This window comes from Amphiura filiformis, chromosome 14, assembly GCF_039555335.1.
Source record: "Amphiura filiformis chromosome 14, Afil_fr2py, whole genome shotgun sequence".
Lineage (NCBI taxonomy): Eukaryota > Metazoa > Echinodermata > Ophiuroidea > Amphilepidida > Amphiuridae > Amphiura > Amphiura filiformis.
The window spans coordinates 30,798,861-30,819,698 of NC_092641.1; the positions used below are offsets into that span (position 1 = coordinate 30,798,861).

The following is a 20,838-nucleotide window of genomic DNA, read 5'->3' on the forward strand; positions in this document are numbered from 1 at the left end:
AACACTTTATTGTGACATTAATATCATTGTTTATATATTTTAAGCTTTATTCATGACACGGATTTACAAATTTTACAACACAGATTACAACACTGAAAATGGATTTTAGAAAACGGTAAACGTCAGACTCTACTTAAGTCATAGCTGCATTACGGGTACCTTCATCTGTTTGTGGTATTCAAGATCATACACTCAAGCCTTCAAACTAGATAACAGCCCCTAGAAATTTGTATTTAATTTTTTTTTAAAGGCAAGAAATTAAAAAGACATGAAAAATTGAAAAAATATAAGCAAGTTGCACACACAGGATTTTGTATTTCTCCCCTGTGCCGTTGGTTTCCAAATCCTTGTTATGGGTTGACCATCACAATCTGTTTGTTTGTTACTGTCAGATTTGTTTTCTTCAATGATTTATTTAAGATGTAAATTGTTTCCTGGTTGAACTTCTGAGTTATTTTAAGCTTGAATTTCTTTTCTTTTCTTTCCCCTTTTTTTGGTTTTATAATTTTTGAACATATTAAATTAAAAAAGCAATGCACAAAAAATGGCTCAAAGAAAGCAATGAGCACAAGCTACTGGAAACAAACTTGTTTCTTTTTTTGCCGTATACACAACATGTACCGGTAATCGCTCCCAAACGTGGGCACCGTTTCGGGACTATGCAAACTCGGCCGTATGAATCCGTACTCAATCAACATGCCGAGGATGTTTTCCTCCATTTTGTTTGTATTTTTGTGTGTATGGAATTTCACCTAGCAACTGCAGACGTTATATCTCGCGTATATGATAGAGGACGCACTTCGCAAATACATTATACGCATGCAGTTGCGGTCATTTGCAGACCTTCTTGTACCGAGGATGGTCCCCCATTAGAGGTTCACATTGTAAATACGTTCAAACGAGGACCTCGACTTAACGAGGATCTAACCGAGGACTCACACACCTTTTTAATTGACACACTGTGGACCTCACACAGACACACCAGACAACTTACTATCCAACTGTGACCCGTCCTATACCCCCCTATGGGGGACCTATCTTATATGCTATCTTTTATGCATATTTGCATCATTTACATCATCCTGGTCATAGTAACAAACCGAGAACGTCCTCATTTGGAGGAGTATCCTCGTTGTATGGTGTGTTTCCATATGTAGGTCCTCGTTTGGAGGCATTTACAAACGCCTATGCACACAAATGTCCACTCTCACACATATTAATATGAAATCAGAAACATTAAATAACTATCTGTGATAAGATGAAACTATTTTTGTTTTTAATTTACAGCTACGACACCATATCCCTATTACGATTGGACTACTGAATCTCCAGTAGAAGAATGCAGCACCTTCAAATATCCGTGTGGCCCTGGTGCTTCACAGGCCTGTATCTGGAGGTGGTGGGTGTGTGATGGAGAGGACGACTGTGGCAATGGTGCAGATGAAGAAAATTGTGGCGGTAAGAGATGCATTTAGTTACAGTTTTGTTCAGAGGTTTGCCTGCCAAGTCATATTATTACAATCTTGGGACCTGGATCATGACAGCCTCCTTTCCCAAACTCACCTCCCTTCTCTTGAAGCCTGTCACGATTCCTTTACGGTGCGCCATGTGTTCAAAATTCTTGCTGGCCTTTCATCTGCTCCTAATGTATTCACACCTCATTCATGTTCCAACTCAAGATGTAACCATTCCCGAGCTCTCTACCCACCTTTCAGCCGCCTCACACTTTGTCAAAGAAGTTTCTTCCACCTAGGTCCTATGTTATGGAATGAGCTACCAGAAAATGTTGTCTGTACGTTGTCCCACCTTGTCCGCTTTCAAGGCTGCAGTTAAAGCAGTTTAAATTGTGTTTTTTATCTTGTTTTTGCTTTTCAGTTTATTATTTGTTCGCTTTGAATGTAGGGCTTCCCTTTAATTTAGCACTATTGGGTATTGCCTGTGCTTTTTGCCAAATGTAATAAATAAATGAATAAAGTTTGTGCAGCTTATAACTGGTGAACATTGTTATGTTTTTTTGTTACTGCGAGCATCAATAAAGTCCCAACTTCGCTCAGCGTATATTCACATAACGCGTGCGACAGTCACACAGTACACAACGCGCAATTATATAGAGTAACTGCTGCACTCAACTGGGTGCACGCTATTCTATATCAAAACATGATGTTAAGAGTATCATTTTTAGGTCATCCAAAGGAAAAGACCTTACGGCATCATGAGTCGTGTGTCCATCCATCCGTCAGTCAGTGTGTGTGCCATGTGGGGGTGTTGCCAGTTGTGTGTCCGTCAACAATTATGTACATGTAGGCTTTTTAGGCATATGAACAGTTCAAATCCTATTGCAACCAAACTTGGGTCATTGCTGTGGCAAAACCTGCGAACCCTGCGGTGAGCACTCAATCTACCGATCTAACATTGCCTCTGATTGGTCAATTACATGATATCTTTACTTTAATCACCAATCAGAATGGAGCTTTGCAAATAATTCACCCCAATTTTTTTTGCGTGGTGAAATTATTCTAACAATGTTGCTGATTGGTCCAATTGATGATGACGACTTCTTTGGGAATGTTCTCTCACACAGATTATATAACCACTGAGATACCAGAGATTACAACAGTGCGGAGATGTGGACGAGGAGAGTTTATGTGCAGGAATCACGAACGTTGCATCCCGTATGGCAAGAAATGTGACGGTTACTATGACTGTTATGATGAGTCTGATGAGGAATACTGTCGTAAGTCTTTTTTTTTTGTGGTCCTTGTTTTAAGAAATTCTCGCCTGTTACTGAAAGTCGAAATGGGATATTCCATTTGAAATCCTCACACCCCCTGAGGAAGATACGACCTTAATCGTCCACGTAGGGAGTGTGAAATGAAGATACCATTGTGGGTGAATCTTTTTTGAAATCTACACCCCAGTGTGGTCATGTCTTCCATAAGGGTGTAAGGATCTCAACTAGAACTGTAACATAATAATTTGTTTTGAGATGAAAAAACTGAACTTTTTATCACTTTTTTAGTTTTTGCCATTTTTGCCGGCAAAAACTGCAGTTTTTGCCAAGCGGTAAAAACTGTGGTTAAAATCATATGTTTTTTTTTCACCTGTGGCAAAAACCTGCGTACCCTGCTCCTTTTGCCTATTTCTCAAGTTTATGATTGCCAACGTTTGAGTGATTGGGATAAGATCACATATCGTCACCCTCATATCCAAAGTGCCTAAGTCATTATTACATGTTTCTCATTTGCAATTTTGATTTTCTGAGTAATAAACCCATAAGTAATAAAATTTCCAGCCGCATTCTTCATTAACTTGTGGAATACATCAAAAGAGATGAATTCCACAAGTTAATGAAGAATGCGGCTGGAAATTTGATTAATTATGGGTTTATTACTCAGAAAATCAAAATTGCAAATGAGAAACATGTAATAATGACTTACGGCACTTTGGTTATGAGGGTGATGATATATACTACTTCCCAGTTAACTATTTGCGTTCTCCGATTTTTTTATAGCTACACAGCATCCCATGACTACTCAATCAAGCTGCGATCCTCGTTATGAGTTCCAATGCCGTGATTATGACTACTGCATCGATATATCTCGTAAATGTAATGGCATTCGTGACTGCTGGGATGGTTCGGATGAAGACTCAGATATGTGCAATGGTAAGTGTGAATGATAAGTCTTGTAAATGTAATGGCATTCGTGACTGCTGGGATGGTTCGGATGAAGACCAAACTATGTGCCATGGTAAGTGTGAATGATAAGTCTTGTAAATGTAATGGCATTCGTGACTGCTGGGATGGTTCGGATGAAGACCAAGCTATGTGCCATGGTAAGTGTGAATGATAAGTCTTGTAAATGTAATGGCATTTGTGACTGCTGGGATGGTTCGGATGAAGACCAAGCTATGTGCCATGGTAAGTGTGAATGATAAGTCTTGTAAATGTAATGGCATTCGTGACTGCTGGGATGGTTCGGATGAAGACCAAGCTATGTGCCATGGTAAGTGTGAATGATAAGTCTTGTAAATGTAATGGCATTCGTGACTGCTGGGATGGTTCGGATGAAGACCAAACTATGTGCCATGGTAAGTGTAAATGAAAGTCTTGTAAATGTAATGGCATTCGTGACTGCTGGGATGCTTCGGATGAAGACCAAGCTATATGCAATGGTAAGTCTAAAAAAGATAATGCTATGTCTCAAAACCCATGGCAGTTTCAAAATCGAATGCGGAATGAGGGGTTGTTTTTTTTAAGATTTTTTTTTAAAGATTTTTTTAGATTTTGTCAAATGAAAAATGGCACATTTGCAGATGAAAAAAATAATGCAATAATTTTCTTCATTTCAAATTCATATTTCACAGGTCACAGCTATTAAAATAAAAATGTACTCTCATCTTCTTCAGTTTCATGCAATTAAGAAAAAGTGACCTTGCTTGAACCATATAAATTTACAAGTGGAACTACATGTACTGTAGGGGCTGTGAGAGAACACACATGCCAATAATATTGTGAATCTGGTTGCATTATTACTAAGTCAAATTAAAAATGAGAAAACTAAATCAGAATCCTCATTTTTTCATTGTACTTTTCAATATTATAGGTCTATAATGGAACAGCCTTCCTCTTACCATTGCATTATTATGCATTGTGTTATATTGTGTGCTTTAAATTTTGTAATAGTGCACTGATAAATAATAACTATATAAATAAAAAGTAGCAGTAGCGCTACTACTACCACCACCATTGGGCTGTTCCATTTAAAATCCACACAACCCCTGTAGCAGATTTTGGAAATATCTTCCACAGGGTGAGCATGAATTTCAAATGGAATGAAGACGTTAGCAGATCCATTCCAAATTCACACTCCCTCAGTGGAAGATTCAAGTTGAATCTTTCTTAGAGGATGTATGAAAATCAAATGGAGCTGCCTAATGTGTTCATTCTATTTGCTAGTCATACTCCCCCCTGGGGAAGATATTTTCAAAATCTTCCACAGGGGTACATACAGTAGTGTGGATTTTAAATGGAATAGCCCACATATTCACTGATACACGTATGTGACATGATCAAGGGAATGAGTCACATGTCGACCCTGGTCGAAAATGAGTTTTATATATGAAGCGCTTAGTTTCAAAACCCCTTACATCCACTTGAGCAATTTTGAGAACACATCAAAAAATCATCAAAAAAAATCACTGATGGGGTTTGCAACAAAAGCAGTTTCTGGCGGATGCGTAGTTAGGATGAGCATCCTGCCAAAAACTGCTTTTGTTGAAACCCCCTTATATCAGTTATTTTTTTTGATGATTTTTTGATGTGTTCTCAAAATTGCTCAAGTGGTTGTAAGGGGTTTTGAAACTAAGCTCTTCATATGTTCCTAAAGAGGACATTTAGAGCTTTCAAAAACTGAAAACTCCATGTCGATACGACTTTTCTTTGCGAAGTTACGTCACTTGATCAATTGATGAAAACAGTATAAAACAAAAGAATTTTAACACTTTCTTTGCCAATATCTCAAAATCAATATTAGTGACATTCGTCTCATTTCCGTTGATCGTGTCACATATGTTCACGATCTAAATGCTGGAATGAAGTGATGATTTCCTTTCATTTTACCTCGATTTGTTCAACTCATAATTAAAAGATAACAAACTAACATTTTGTGGGGGGAAAATCACAATACAATATTCTATATGGCTTACTCTTGCATCCCTACTACATTATCCAATTCATATCGTAAAAACAATGATAAATATATAAACTGAGCTCAAAAAGAACCTTATAATTTTTTACAACTTGTGAATCACAAGGTCATATCTTAAAATACTATCAATCAAAATGAACCAAAATTACACACAGGATTACCTTAATACTCTACTCAAAACACATGTCAGTAACCAAGCAGTTGTCCAACTGACACAACAGAAAATGCACTGTCATGGGACAGCTTCCTGGACTTCCTTCACTTTCACAGCCCAACATTTGGCACCCAGGACAAAAAATCTGTGAGAATGCACACAAGATCCTTGCACAGATGATAAAACGGTGCTGCTTGCTGCTTTTCATATACTTTTTTCATGAAACAGGACTGGGCTGTGAATGTGGTCCAGGAAGCTGTCCCATGTCAGTGCATTTACTGTTGTGTCAGTTGAAAACTGCTTGGTTACTGACATGTGTTAAGAGTAGAGTATTGAAGTAAATCTGTGTGTAATTTTGGTTCAATTTGATGGACAGGATTTCAAGATATGACCTTGTGAAAAATTATAAGTTTCTTTTTGAGCTCAGTTTAGGTCTATGACTTGCCATACATAAACAAAAAGGTTTTGCACTCTATATGTTATCTGCTACCATGAAATGAGAATAAAGTCGCAAGATGGTAATTTCGAGACATCCTGGCTGCTGAGTTGATGTTCTTTGTTTGCCGCACACATGCACACACCAGTAGTATGTCCTTTGTAAATGGCCCATTGTGCCACCCATTCACAAAGGACATGCAGACGTACTATAGGCTTGAACAGGTGCATGTGAAACAAAGAACACCAACGCCGCAGCCAGGACATCTCGAAACAGCCAACTTGGACTTTACGCTCATTGTGTGGTAGCAGGTCACATATGTTCATGAATAATTCAGTACTTCTCCCATTGTTTTTGTCTTTCAGTTAATGACACATTTGTAGTGAGAGATTTCTTTGTCGCCCTGTACCTCACATATAATGTACGTGCCGAATGGCAGCCACCGACAACTCCTTATATGCATTACACCTATAATCTCTACAAAAGGTGAGTCAATGATGAGTGAATTAGACAATAATAACTGCGCACCATCTATTTTGAGGTCATTGTGTGAAATCGGAGGGTTTTGTTTTGGGCTGAGGTATTTTTCCGAATAGGGAGGCCCAAAACAAAACCCGACAGTTTCACACAATGACCGCAAAATAAATGATGCAAAGTTATTATTGTCATTCATTACCGTCGTATCTAATATTTTGAACAAATCAAAATGGCATTTTATGTTATTTTATGCCATAAAAAGCTGTTAAATATAACCAGTTTGCTTCATTGTTGTCACCTACCCTACAAAAAAATCAACCAGGCGAATATAACATTTGCGCCAACAACAAGAGCTACCAATCACAGAAGCGCGACGGCATCGCGTAGGCATGTGCGTTGCCATAACGCGTAGCTTATACACACGCACGCGCGCGCAGAAGTCATTGTTGCGCGTCCGGAGTCATTGTGAGTTATTAATGACCTCGCAATTAGTGCGCGGTCAGGCAATCAATTTCTTTTGATTGGATTACAGGCTTCGAGTATATTAATGAGGTTATGAATTGGTATTTAGAGGGACATTCAGAGATTATGTGTTTAACAATTTTGAACAAATGTTGTTTTTGGAGACTGAAAGAAAGTTAAGAGTGAGGAAAAATCATTTGGCATGTTGCATGAATTATATTAACCCTAACATAGTTTTTGCTATCGGAAGTTTAAGAAGAAACAAAAAAGGAGAGAAGATGAACAAAGAAGTCACTTGGCACCCCCGGGATTCGAAACTTGGACCTCTCAAATGCCAAGCACACGATCAACGACTGGTAGCCACAGGGTTTTCGCTGCCCCGGCCAGTGACTGCGTGAGCATATGGTACTTAGGGTGATTGTGTCTTGGCATCACATGGGATTCATGTATGCGCAGTGGTTTTCCTTGTTGTATTTAGTGGTCTCTAGGTGGCGTGACGTGTTTGGGTTAATAATGACTTGCCAACTATATTTAATGAATACTTTTGTAAAAGACATGAAATTCATAGTCACAAAATTAGTACAAATAATGATTATGATATACAGAAAAGAAAAATGAATTTTGCATGTAACGACCTTCTAAGATGGGGGGAAAATCTCAGTGAAATTAACCTTTCATTGCATTAGGGAATGAAGTATTGTTATGACACCCAGCTGTGTCTGTATTGCTAGATATAACATGGGAGATAGTGTTATTGGAAGTTTGTCACATTGTTCCATGCAAAAATAATGCTATCTCTAGGCAATAGAGACACGGCTTGGTCTCAAAACAACACTTTTATTCTCATTCTTAAACAGATCACCTGTAAAATCATGTTTGCATGTTGTTTATGTCCACTGTTTAAATGGCTATTTTTATCAAGTGCAACCAGTCACTCCCGTGCACGAAACCAGCGAATCCAACGAGCCCTTCACACAGGGACGCAAAATATCGCACTACAGCTAGACAAGAGTTCACCAGACACATGTGAGGCAAAATAAGAGATTTGTAAAGATTGAGTAAAGCATCAGAAGTCATATTTCTGGTACATCTAACTATGAAACCAGAGAGTTTAGAAATCTTATTAGCGACATTACTAATATGAGAGTCATAGGAAAGGTCCTTACTGAAAGTAACTCTAAACAGGTTGAATTCATCAACTTCAGTGAGCTCATCACTGCCCATAAAATAAGAACTACATGATACACGCAACGCAAATGACACACGCAAGCGCGCAGTGCAATACACACCCAGGTATGCTCTGTTGTCTTGTATAATACAGACAAGAAGTCTTGGTATAACTCTGAATCTCAACTTGTCCTAATTCTTCTCTGCAGGGAAGTGGGACCTGGCAATGAGGTGTTTCCATGGGATATCACACACAATGTACCATCATCGCAACGTCAACACATATGGTATGAGTACTCTTTGAAGGCTGAAACTACATATGAGTTCACCATTTCTGTTCAAGTTAGCCATGTTGAATACGACAAAGCAAGATCACAAAGGCTTATTATTCCTAGCAGAAGTAAGTTATAATGGCAACTTAGGGAACAAACCTAAAGTTCGATGATGTCTTATAAACGAAGTCCTTTCATGGTAGGGGTCGAAAAGTCTGATTATGTTTGTAAAAAAAATAGTGGAAATATTGGCCAAAGTTTATCTTTCAGGTTTTATTCAACCTTTTACATTAGAGGGAGGGAATCGGCCTCCTAACAAAAGGACTTATGGACTTTCGTTTATAGGATGTCATCAGAATTTGGAATAGTTCATCTAAACTGGCCTCAAAAAGAAACTTATAATTTTTCACAAGGTCATATTTTAAAATCCTGTCAATAAAAATGAACAAAATTACACACAGGATTACTTCAATACTCTACTCTAAAAATGTGTCAGTAACCAAGCAGTTGTCACACTGACACAATAGCAAAATGCACTGACACGGAACAGCATCCTGGTCCACATTCACAGGCAAATATTTGGCAAAGTAAATCTGTGAGAATGCGTACAAGATCCTTACACAAGTGATTATTTCCAAAGAGTAAGTGGAATAGTGTGGAACAGTGCTGCTTCTGCTTTTCAAGAACCAGGTCTTGTTCCACACTAATCCACTTACAGATTTTTTGTGTTGGGTGCCAATTATTGGGCTGTGAATGTGATCCAGGAAGCTGTATCATGTCTGTGCATTTTGCTGTTGTGTCAGTTGGACAACTGTTTCGTTACTGACCAGTGTTTAGAGTAGAGAATTGAAGTAATCCTGTGTGCAATTTGGGTTCATTTTTTTATGGACAGGATTTTAAGATATGACCTTGTGAAAAAAGTTTCTTTTTGAGGCCAGTTTATTTCTACTGATTGTGTATTTATGTATCTACCCAGAGGCATTATGGTTCCTGCTTCATCAAAAATTGTTGTGAACATTTTTTGTGTGTAAACTACTGACTTACCCCCTTTAGCAGTTAGTCTTTTTTTACCATTTAAATGATACTTACAATAAAGCAGTGTAGATCCATTCAGATCAAAATATCTGGTCTTTTTATATCATGTTATATTTTAACATGTATGTTTTTAAGATTTTGTACTCCTTAGAATTTGGACTTTTATTTGAAAGGGTACGCAAAGTGTGTGAACGCATATATATGCGCTATTTGCACGTTAAAGAAATCCCTGCTTTGAAATGAATTTGAAACAAATTTTGTCCTTTGTTTTCCATGAGCAAATATAATTGAACCCATGGACGAGAGGAAGAACATGTGTGATATTTCAAAAGTTCAATCTAGTGTCTGACCGATCAGATCAGTAGCTTCCGAATTGGGCCGATTTTTGAACACAAGTACCCTTTCAACATATTATTTGAACACAAGTACCCTTTCAACATACAGGTGAAATTTACTCACGGTCCATTCAGCCATTGTTTACAATTGGGGAATTGGTAATCGGTGATTGGATCGGCCGATCAAAGTGGAAATTGATCGGCCACTTAGATGAGGACCTGATCGGTCAGATACTAGTTCAATCCCATCTGTGACCTTTGACATTAATAACTCAATTAGCTCAGGGGTGCAATGACTTGGCACTTTGCAGATTCTAAATCAACTCATCCCTGGTTGCTACTTAAAATTACATTAGTACATAACTTAACCCATATACTGCCATTTCTTCTACTGTAGGCCAATGGTGTTGTTGTTAACTCTCCACGCGGGTGTCGACAGCAGAAGACAAGTTTTAAAAAAAATTTATAATTAAACAAATTTCAGAATTGTACATTTTATGACCATATTTGGAATCAGTATGAAAAATGCATTAAAATGAGTACAAACACACCTAGTATTGGTTCAGAATCTCTTAATGAAAATAGCTCTTGATATTTTGAGAAAATATCTCAAAACTTGCACTTATTATGTTGAAGCCTATGGCTATCACGCAGAGTATTAACCAGGGTTATAGCTAGGAAAACTTTAGTGTCGGGTGAAATTGATATGAAATGGTAAAAAACTTGAAAATTTTGATAAGAATTGCTAATTTTTTACTGATTGTTCATTGATTTTGAAATATTTGAGACTCGAGTGCCGGGTATTTGGGCTCAAAATTAACTTGAGTGCCGGGTAGAAATTAAGAGTGCCGGGCGGGTCTGCCCGTCACCGCCCAGCGTAAGCTACAACCCTGGTATTAACCTTCTAACATTGTTGTTATTATTTTGATATCATAGTACCAGGAGCACCTGCAGGATTAAGACTGGCCCCAGGTGATGACCTAACTACCATTAAAGTATTTTGGAGACGAAATGATAATATTACCATCACTGAATATGATGTAAGTAACTCCTACAAGATGTCCAATAGAGTAATATGTAACTTTTGCTCCACCCCCATCATATTTTTTGGTCCCCACACATGTGTGGGGCTTATGTTATCATCCAAATGGTTGCCTGGTTTCTTTGTTTGGCTGTCCGGGCGGAAGCAAAATTCATTAATCCACTGTGCAGCTACATCAATAACCGATCAACTTCATTATTATGTTTTCAGGGTTATTAGGAGTTAAGAAAACCTAATAATGATAATATTGGATGGCTTATTTCGCATGATACCATAACATATCGGATTCTTCATACAAATATCGAACTCGCCGATATGTTATGGTATCATGCTCAGCCATCAATATTATATCATACTTGATTTGGTGGCCGAATTTGCTGTATAGTTTGTGCTTGCGAATTTATGAAAATTAATGAGGTGATTTGCATATTTTACCTACATTTTCATTAATCCACACTGCAACTTCAATGCAATAATCGATCAACTTCAAACTAGTTTTCTTTCCAAAAATGTATAACCCCCAGTATATTTGGGACCCCCTTCCGAAAAAATGCCAGCCCCCTTGCAAATGCAAGTTTCACCATAAATAGTTTAAAGCCTAGTCATAATTGGCAATTGAAATGAGCATTTCAAGTTATCAACCAATCAGAAATGCTGTTAGATGACCAGTAGTGTCTTGCTTTTTCTCATGTCAGATACAATATTATTATGATGAAGATGTGGAGACTGTAACTGCAAGTGGACGTGCAACAGAGTATGACCTGCGAGGTTTGAGGCGTAACGCTACATATCATATCAGGGTAAGTATAACCAAGGATTCTCAAGTAATAATATATTATAGGATAAGCCACACGTTTATGCAAATGAAGTCAGTCACACACTCAATGCGCGATCATGCATGTGGTGGCATGTGCTGTGTAAGAGATAGACCTGTGAAAGAGGTGATGCATGTTCATGTCATCGTTTAAAAACAATTAAATGACGAAAAACGGTAAACATTTGGTCGTTTCTTACCATTACTATCATATTGTAAAAAACCAAGTTGCTGGAAAGGGTCTGAATATTTGGCAGTCGATGTCCGCCATCTTGGAAAAATTTAGGGTACCAAACTCCCCAGCAACTGTCAATCAAAATTACGGAATAAGTCTGTTTCACTATTGAAGTAGTATGCATGTTGTTGTCATGCACACATATGTAAATTTTAGGCTAAAACATTACTACAGTACCAGACTCCCTGGCACCTGTCACTCAAACTGCCGATATGTCAATTAAACTGCCGTGAAGTGACTTCACATTTTATACAGGTATTGCATACAAGTGTCATGGTCCTGGTATAACTTACGTAAAGTGAGTTGTTTGGCCAAAAAGTGCCGTTTTCAGAGCTGTATTTCACTGTAATCGCCATCTCCATTGAACTTACGATTCCAGAGATATGGTAGTTTTAGTGTTACTCAGAACAATAAAATGCAAGGAAGCTGAATACTGTATGTCCTCGATTAGTGACCCCCCCTTCAATTAAACTGCCCCCATCCACCATTTTTTTTCAACCAAGATGTTTCAAAAATGCTGATATTTCCATGCTATCTTGTGTAGTAAAGCTTACCAAGCTGCACCCACGATCGGTAATGGCATCGGTAGTTGGCGAAAGTCTGATCGTAATCCCAGAAGTGAACTAGAAACCACAGCTGTGTTTGACCAAACACGAATATCTATGCCCGTGTTTTCCGCCCTAACAAACCTTAACCCACCATGACACTCATTAGTCAACCCTAGCACCCTTCACCACCTAAACCTACCCTGAAAATACCAAGACACCGCCGATCCACCAAGATATCCCCTTAACGCAGCGTATCACCCTCACCCAATGTCGATACACTTTGGACAAGAGTTTGACAATTTTTATGCGAAGTAGCTAATTTGCATATAACTTAAAACAGAAGCGTCCAATCAAAAAATAAATCGCCTACATGTTGTTGCCCATGAAACTTGCCACATTTTGGTACCAATGACGATACACTTCGGACAATATTTGAGCATTTTTTATGCTAATTAGCTAATTTGCATATAACTCAAAACAGAAGCGTCCAATGAAAAAATTAATCGCCTATGGGTTGTTGCCCATGAAATTTGCCACATTTTGGTACCAATGACGATACACTTCGGACAATAGTTGAGCATTTTTATGCTAATTAGCTAATTTGCATATAACTCAAAACTGAAGCGTCCAATGAAAAAATAAATCGCCTACGGGTTGTTGCTCATGAAATTTGCCACATTTTGGTACCAATCACAATACACTTTGGACAAGATTTGAGTATTTTTATGCTAATTAGCTAAATTTTACACATATTGCTCCCTGTAGCTCATGACCTTTGACCTCTGGAGTCGAGGCTATCACAGGAGTATCTAAGGGTCATGGGTCATCATTGTACCAAGTATGAATCCTGTGGGTGCTGTAATTCTTGAGCTAGAGCTGTTTGAAATTTTACACATATTGCTCCCTGTAGCCCATGACCTTTGACCTCTGGGGTCGAGGGTACCCTAGGATGTTTCTAGGGGTCATGGGCCATCATTGTACTAAGTATGGGCCCGAGGCTACTTTGGTTCTTGAGCTAGAGGAGAGCAAATGACTGATCTTGAGAAGGAGGAGAAGAAGGAGGAGAAGGAGAAGCCGAAGACTAAACACAACAAATACAATATCTATGCCCCGTTGCACGGGCATAGATAACTGGAAGTCATTGTTCCTAAGTTCATAGTTCGTCATTTCAGCATGAGTTTAAGCCTACCAAGTGATTTTAGCGGGAATTCTCGTTCTTAAAGTGACACCTAATAAACGCCCCCCTTTTGGAAATTGCAACGCCCCTCCCTCCTGGAGGCGACTATTCGCGGAAATACTATTAATTATCCCCTGTTTGCAATACGAAAAATATCACTGGTTTTGAGGTCGTATCACTTTGAGTGTGATACAACCGCTTTCTTTTCCAGACACACACTTAGCACGCAACGCGAGGTAGCACGTAATTGTCATCTCTACCGCATACGCGATCAGCACAGTTTACAATACAACACAGGTATGCAGGCCCGCTAATTGCCGGTACTGATAAAGAGCTGAATAATGCGGCTATATATTGTACGGTAATTTATGAACGCTAAACAATACAAAATTATATTATTTAGCTATATATTAACCAATGAAATGTCGTTATTCATGTCTACTGAATGATAAGGTAGTACATTGTATATTATCAGCTGCATATCTCAAAATCAACATTAACGACAAATAACTCATTTAGCGTGATCATATCACAATTGCTTCTCTTGTTTTCTAAGTTGCGGACATAACTTTTGATGATGTTTAGGGTGATATATTTGTGATAAGATCAAGCAAAATCAAAATTTGCTTTTCAATTTCATTTCATGTACCATTTGTAGAACCTTGGTTCCAGATATGGTCATTTTAGTGTTGTTCAGAATAATAAAATACAAAAAAGTTATTGGCTATAATATAATTCAAAATCAATATTAGTGACAAAGGATCATTTATTAGCTTGATCACAACACATTGAGCTTCTTGCATAAAAAAAAAGATACAATGCTGACCAACCGACTTACTTGGCAAGTCCGTCCCCTCTTAGTGCTATCCTTCACATAGCTCTAATCAAGTTGCTGTTTTTGTCATTTTTTTTCTTGTATAGATCGCAGCATGTTCATCATCAGGTTGTGGGACATACACATCAGAGAAGACATTGACTACGGGTTCCACTGATGAAGGTAAGTATGCTTCCATTGGGTGAATGAACCATGTGAGTGCTCCTTACTTGGGAGGGGATGTCAGTCCATTTACAGAGGACTTGCATATGTGCCTTAGTATGTCAAAAAGAAGCACTTTGGGGCACAACTGTGAATGGAGAAACAGCCAAAAAAACAGCCAGTGGTGTTTTTTATGTAATTTGATGTTTTTTTGCAAATTTGTAATGCTAATAATGTTAAAAATGTTATCTGAAAGTGTCGGACTGAAATTTCATCTGCAACTTGCATTTTTTTTCCACTTTTGGATGTTAACTTTGATCACTTTACCACAAAACAGTGAACTTTAAAGGATGATATCTCATTTTTAGTTAGGTTGTTATGGCATCACAAGTCGTGTGTCCGGCCGGCCTGCAGTCGGTGTCCGTCAATGAGTAGGCGGGTGTGTATTGTAAAGCTTTTGGTTAAAATTTGGTCTCATATGAAGTGTTTAAATCCGATTTCAACCATTATTATGTTTTGATGGATCCAAGTGTGTGAAAATATTGGATCCAAAACATAATAATGATAAAATTGGATGCTTTACGCCCAATATTTATTGTTCTCGCTATGAGTTGTAAAATATTTACGTCTCGTCAATATTTTAAAACTCATAGCTTGACCAATAAATATGGGCTCAACCGATCCAATTTTATATCAGACTGGGGTCATAGCTGCATTATGGGTGTCTTCATGTATTGTAGGTATCCAATGTCACATACTGAGGTCAAAGGTCATTTGAGGTCAACTTGTAAATAGGCTGAAAATGATGAATCTGGACTCACGTGAACAGATCAAAGGTCACAGGCTGAAAATGAAAAAAAAAATGTCTCATAATATCTTGGACTACCTATCTGGGACTGCTGTCTCAATTTCTTACTTTTGGGAAACTCCGACTTTGGAATTCCAAAATTTCAAAAACTCCAAAACTTAGCTGAGGATTAATCCGGTTTCAACAAAGGTCTGCTAAAGTTGAAGCACTAAAATGGGCTATTCCAGTTAAAATCAATACACCCCTATGGAAGACATGACCTTAATCTCCCACACAGGGGGTGCAGATTTCAAATTAATGGAGTTCAATTCGAAATTCACACTCCCTGTGTGGAAGATTATTGAAAGATCGTGTCTTCCATAGGGGTTGATGTATATCAATTGGAATAGCCTAATAGACCATTAATAACAAACAAACTGTGCAACATGTTTTTTACCTCCCGACTTACAGGTAGAATAAAGAGCCCTCCAACGAATGTGGTAGCGTCCGATGTTGGCGCGAATGATATGCATCTGTCCTGGGATGCTCCTACTCGTCTACCATCTGGTGTTGAAGTTGAAGTAAGTACTCCACACCTAATAATTCGAGTCAAAGATGATCAGCAGTGTTTTAAATAAGCCAAAAATATGGGCTTAAAATCTATTGGCCTGCATCAGTTTTCACAGCAAATTATAAAATTTTAATGTTGCACTGCACTGGTCCAAATTTGTGACACTTTCAGGGTTCTTAACCACTCACGGAAATCGGGGAAAATTTAAATATTTTTTCAAGAAGGGAAATTTTAGAAAAACAGCCAAAATCAGGGTAGTTTGAGTGGCCCAAGAGGGCATTTGTTTGTGTCATTTTGGCATACACATGTCTTGCATACAACACAGAGATGCCAACCCTCATTATTTTAGAGGGAGGCTCCCTATTTTTGGAAACAGTTTTGTCCATTTTAACACCCAAATTTGGCATTCTCCTTATTTCTGACATTAATTAATTGGCAACCTTTGTAGATTAAATTCAGATTTCCGCTCTCCCCATGGTTCATTTAGAATTGGGTAAATGAATCATGAAAGTACTCCGTCCTTAGGATGGGGACGTTAAGCTGTCTGTCCCGTGTGCAAAGAGCCATACCTGTACACATATCTTGCAGTCAGTTTCGAAAAGAGTAGGGTGTTAACTCCAACCCGTCCTGGTGTTCAAATGGACCCCAATGGAAATAAGCTTCAATAGAGGCTTTCTTGTGTTATCCAGGGTTGTCAAAACCGAACAAATCAAATTCAGAGCTGTATATTTAATTTGGTAAAACTGAATTTTGATTCAAACAATTTTTGCTGTATTTTTCTTCTAATTATTATCATGGGTAGATATATCACTCAATTTGTATGGCTCATCAGAGGTATTATGGAGGCATTATCGTCCATTAGATGATGATCATAACATATAATATTCGCAGGTATAGTCCAGTCAATCTAAACCAATTTGTGGTGTCACCCACCACTAATTGCAACATAATTTTTTTCACTTTTATACATTTTAGAGATGTCCCCTGAACATCATACCAAAAATATACTAAAATATACTTGGTGGAAAGGTAGTTTTTGGCGGGAAAAGGTCATACAGGGGTCAAATTTCAAAATTGCTTTAATCTTTTTAAAAACTATACCAAAGCATTCCTCTAGTCTTAAGGATTCAGAAAAGTATAGTTTGTCATATCTGTGATGTACCATTCTCAAGTTATAAGCAAAAAGGTCAAAGGTCAAATTTTGGGCTACACGTGGGTTAAATTTGATAAAATGCTCCGATCGACTTAAAAATGGTCTCAATGTGTTCGTCCTTTAAAAACACTCCAAAATAAGAATAGTTTGCCATATCTTGGATGTTTCGTGACCGAGGTAGCAGGGTAAAAGAGGTTATTGACCATTGAACTCTATTGACCCCCACCTAGTTTTCGATGTTACGCATGTAATTAAACAAACTAAACAGTGCAAATATTCTCTAAATGAATTATGTTTGCAAGACAAACAATTTGAGACCATTTTTGGTTAAAATCAGACCATTTTAGTTTTTGACCTCTGTTGAACCCAATATTTGACCTTTGACCTTTTCGTTTATAACTCAAGAACCGTACATCACAGATATGGCAAACTATATTTTTTCTGAATCCTTATGACTAGAGGAATAATTTGGTATAGTTTTTAAAATGATTGGAGAGATTTTGAAATTTGACCCTGTATGACCTTTTCCATAAAAACTACCTTTCCACCAAGTATATTTTAGTATACTTGTATGCTGTTCAGGGGACATCTCTGACATTCATAGCAGTGAAAAAAATTCTGTTGCAATTAGTGGTGAGTCAAAGCCCACTTTGACTGGACTAGTAGCTCATTTGCATAATTCAAAATTTATCAGGAGGATTTCTTGGAAGGGGTCACTATATGTACCTCAGGGGCCCCTTCCCTGTGGTCTTCTCTCTCTTACTCACCATACAGCTCTATATAACTATCTCTTAATCACAGTCACAAAATAAATATTTTCATATTTTAAGCTTAACACAGCCTAGCTCTCTATGGCATGGCAGGGTAGCCCAATGATTTTGCGTGCAATTATTTTGTTGGCAAGTTGAAGGCAGTGCAACAGACAACGCCTTGTGACGAGAACCACATCATTTAATTTCTATTTATTTCTGTTGTTATTCTATTATAGCATTACAAAATTTACACCGCCACTACACCTTATGCAACAGATGCCAGAACCAATCGCACCAAAGATGACAAACCTGGATTCACTGGTAAGGCCATATTAAGACAAAAATACGAGGGTCATTAAAAAAGTTCTATCTCCATCATCACAGCTCTGTTATCGTACGTGTCACCATATTGAAATTGCCCATGATTATACTCTTAAATCTTGTCTACAAAATAAAAAAATGAAAATATCTCAGTAGGTGCTCCATGCTTTTCGCCAGCCCATTCGGGGCTGGTACCTGTTTCAGGTTTGGGGTCAGTTTACTCAAGAGATTATATTTTAGTGGTATTGGAATGATTTTTTTTTTTACTTTTTGTGGTTAAATGTTTTTTAAATATTTTAATTGATTTGTTAGGAAAAGTAAGTATGTTTTGCCGTTTCAACGAATGAAAAGCAGTGAGTATTACCAAAGTTATGTTTGAATTAATATGACTTTAAAAGTTTTAGGTATAGGCCTAAAATGTAACAATAATAGTTAATATACCGCATCATATGGTCAGCAGAAGAAAAGTATGTCATTTCAGTGTCTTTGACCTGGGGTCCTTGACCACTGAACAGCGTGATATCATGTTGATAACAGATCTAAGAATCAAAATCTTCATCATATGGACCATATTGATGTCAAAGTAATTATCTATCCTATCCTGTGTCGTTTTATGGATAAAAATGACTCAAAATGCTATTGATGAAATAGTTGCTATCATAAACATCAGTTTTGCCTTTTCAACGGGAAAAATCCGATGCAAAATAAAGTTTTTAGGGCCTAGCTATAATATGGGCATAATTTATGCATGTAGGCTATAGTATTGAACAATGTGCCCAGTTGACATGCACTTATAGATAAATATGGTTATGTGTAGACAATGTGTTGCAATTTAGTTCTGGTATACCAGAGCGAAATTCAAATTTCACGATTACTTTGCTAAACTAATTAATCTGCAAGAAATATTTTGTACATAAACATTATGTAGCCAGAGGTTTCCAGTGATATAAAAATCTCAACTTTTTTGAGAAAAGTTAGGGGATGATGCTGTGGATCACGAAATGCCCTTTTAACTAAAACCTGCAGTCAGTGCAGTGTAGTATTTGTGACGTGGTATATCGAAAGCAGACACTTTTGGGCAGGATGGTAAATGGAGAAATAGCCAAAAATCTACCCGGGGTGATTTTGTCACGATTTGGGTTTATGATGTTATTAATGTTTAAAAGATTGTCTGATCGTTTCAGACCGGAATATAACTGGCATGTGTTTGAGACATTTTTCAAGGTAATTCCTACTCTCAACACTTGTCAATAATATTTTTAAAGGCAGCTTATCTATTATTAATATTAAAGGCCCATTCAGTGATTTGCTCATCCGGACGATCGTAAAAATCATCAAAATTTTGGTACCGTACCTTTGTTATTACATAGATGTGCTAAGTCTGCGAATGGTTCAGCCAAAAGCCGTGTAGGCCTATTTAAGACAAAATAAGACATTTTACACGAATCTGTATTTTTAGATACTGACAGTATCTAAAATTAGCTACAAGTATTTGAATGGCGGGGCTTGAACTTCCTCAGTACTGCTGTTTTCTTCATTTTTTGCCAAATTTGGCATTTCAAAAATACCAAATGACAATTTGAACGACTTAGGCCTATCCTTCTCTTTAAGCAATTTATAAACAATTTTATTTTTTTTTTTTTTTTTCGTTGGGATCACTGAATGGGTCTTTAAGAAATGTGGCGTATCATGTCAAAAACAGACATCTTTTGGACAGCTTATAAATTTGGAGCCTTTCACATAAAGAGCTATTTTGCTCCACAACGCCGTTTTCCCCAATAAAATCGGACATTCCTAAGCGAAGAAATTGAGTTATGGTATTAAAAAATTGGAAATTGAAATATCGTGGGTAAAAAGCTGAAAAGACAAATAAAACCAGAACAGAACAATTTAGAGAACAATAATGAATTAATAATAATGAACAATAATGAATTAAAGAGTTGACAGGAGATTAGGAGTTAATGTTTTCTGCAGTTTCAGTGTACATCTTCTCACCGTTGATGGTTTGGTGGACTGTCATGTAACATGGATGTAGTAAGCCGTGATCCTAAATATGCCTTTCACATTGACCAAAACTAATTACAAGACCTCTTCTACATTGAGGCTGGCTTTCCCTTTTAAAGGGAATTTTATTAAATCCTTCCCCTTTTGTAACCCCACTTATTGAGAGTCACTTTACATCGGCCAGTACCAGCTCTCAGTCTGTTGAGCACCTGTGGACATGGATGTTGTTGGAGGAGGATTGGCAAGCCTCTCTTTTTTGGCAATAAGCCTAATCACCATTGTAACTTCCTGTTTTTGAAAGCAGTTTTGGGACACTTTGACCTCTGACATACCGGGGTAATTGCAGTAATTAATTTATTTATTATTGTCAAAATGAATATCATTAAAAATACTTAAATATTTTATTTATTCA

The 20,838-nt window shown here is 37.5% G+C and overlaps 1 protein-coding gene across 1 annotated transcript in view; it reads left to right on the plus strand.

The window, feature by feature from the left end:
* Positions 1-20,838, plus strand: part of LOC140169354 (sortilin-related receptor-like) — a 124,102-nt gene that overhangs the window by 89,339 nt on the left and 13,925 nt on the right. The window contains 10 exon segments of the mRNA XM_072192610.1: positions 1,288-1,458; positions 2,582-2,734; positions 3,512-3,664; positions 6,664-6,784; positions 8,614-8,804; positions 10,983-11,086; positions 11,784-11,888; positions 14,784-14,859; positions 16,097-16,206; positions 18,338-18,422. Of these exon segments, the coding sequence (XP_072048711.1) occupies positions 1,288-1,458; positions 2,582-2,734; positions 3,512-3,664; positions 6,664-6,784; positions 8,614-8,804; positions 10,983-11,086; positions 11,784-11,888; positions 14,784-14,859; positions 16,097-16,206; positions 18,338-18,422 (1,269 nt within the window).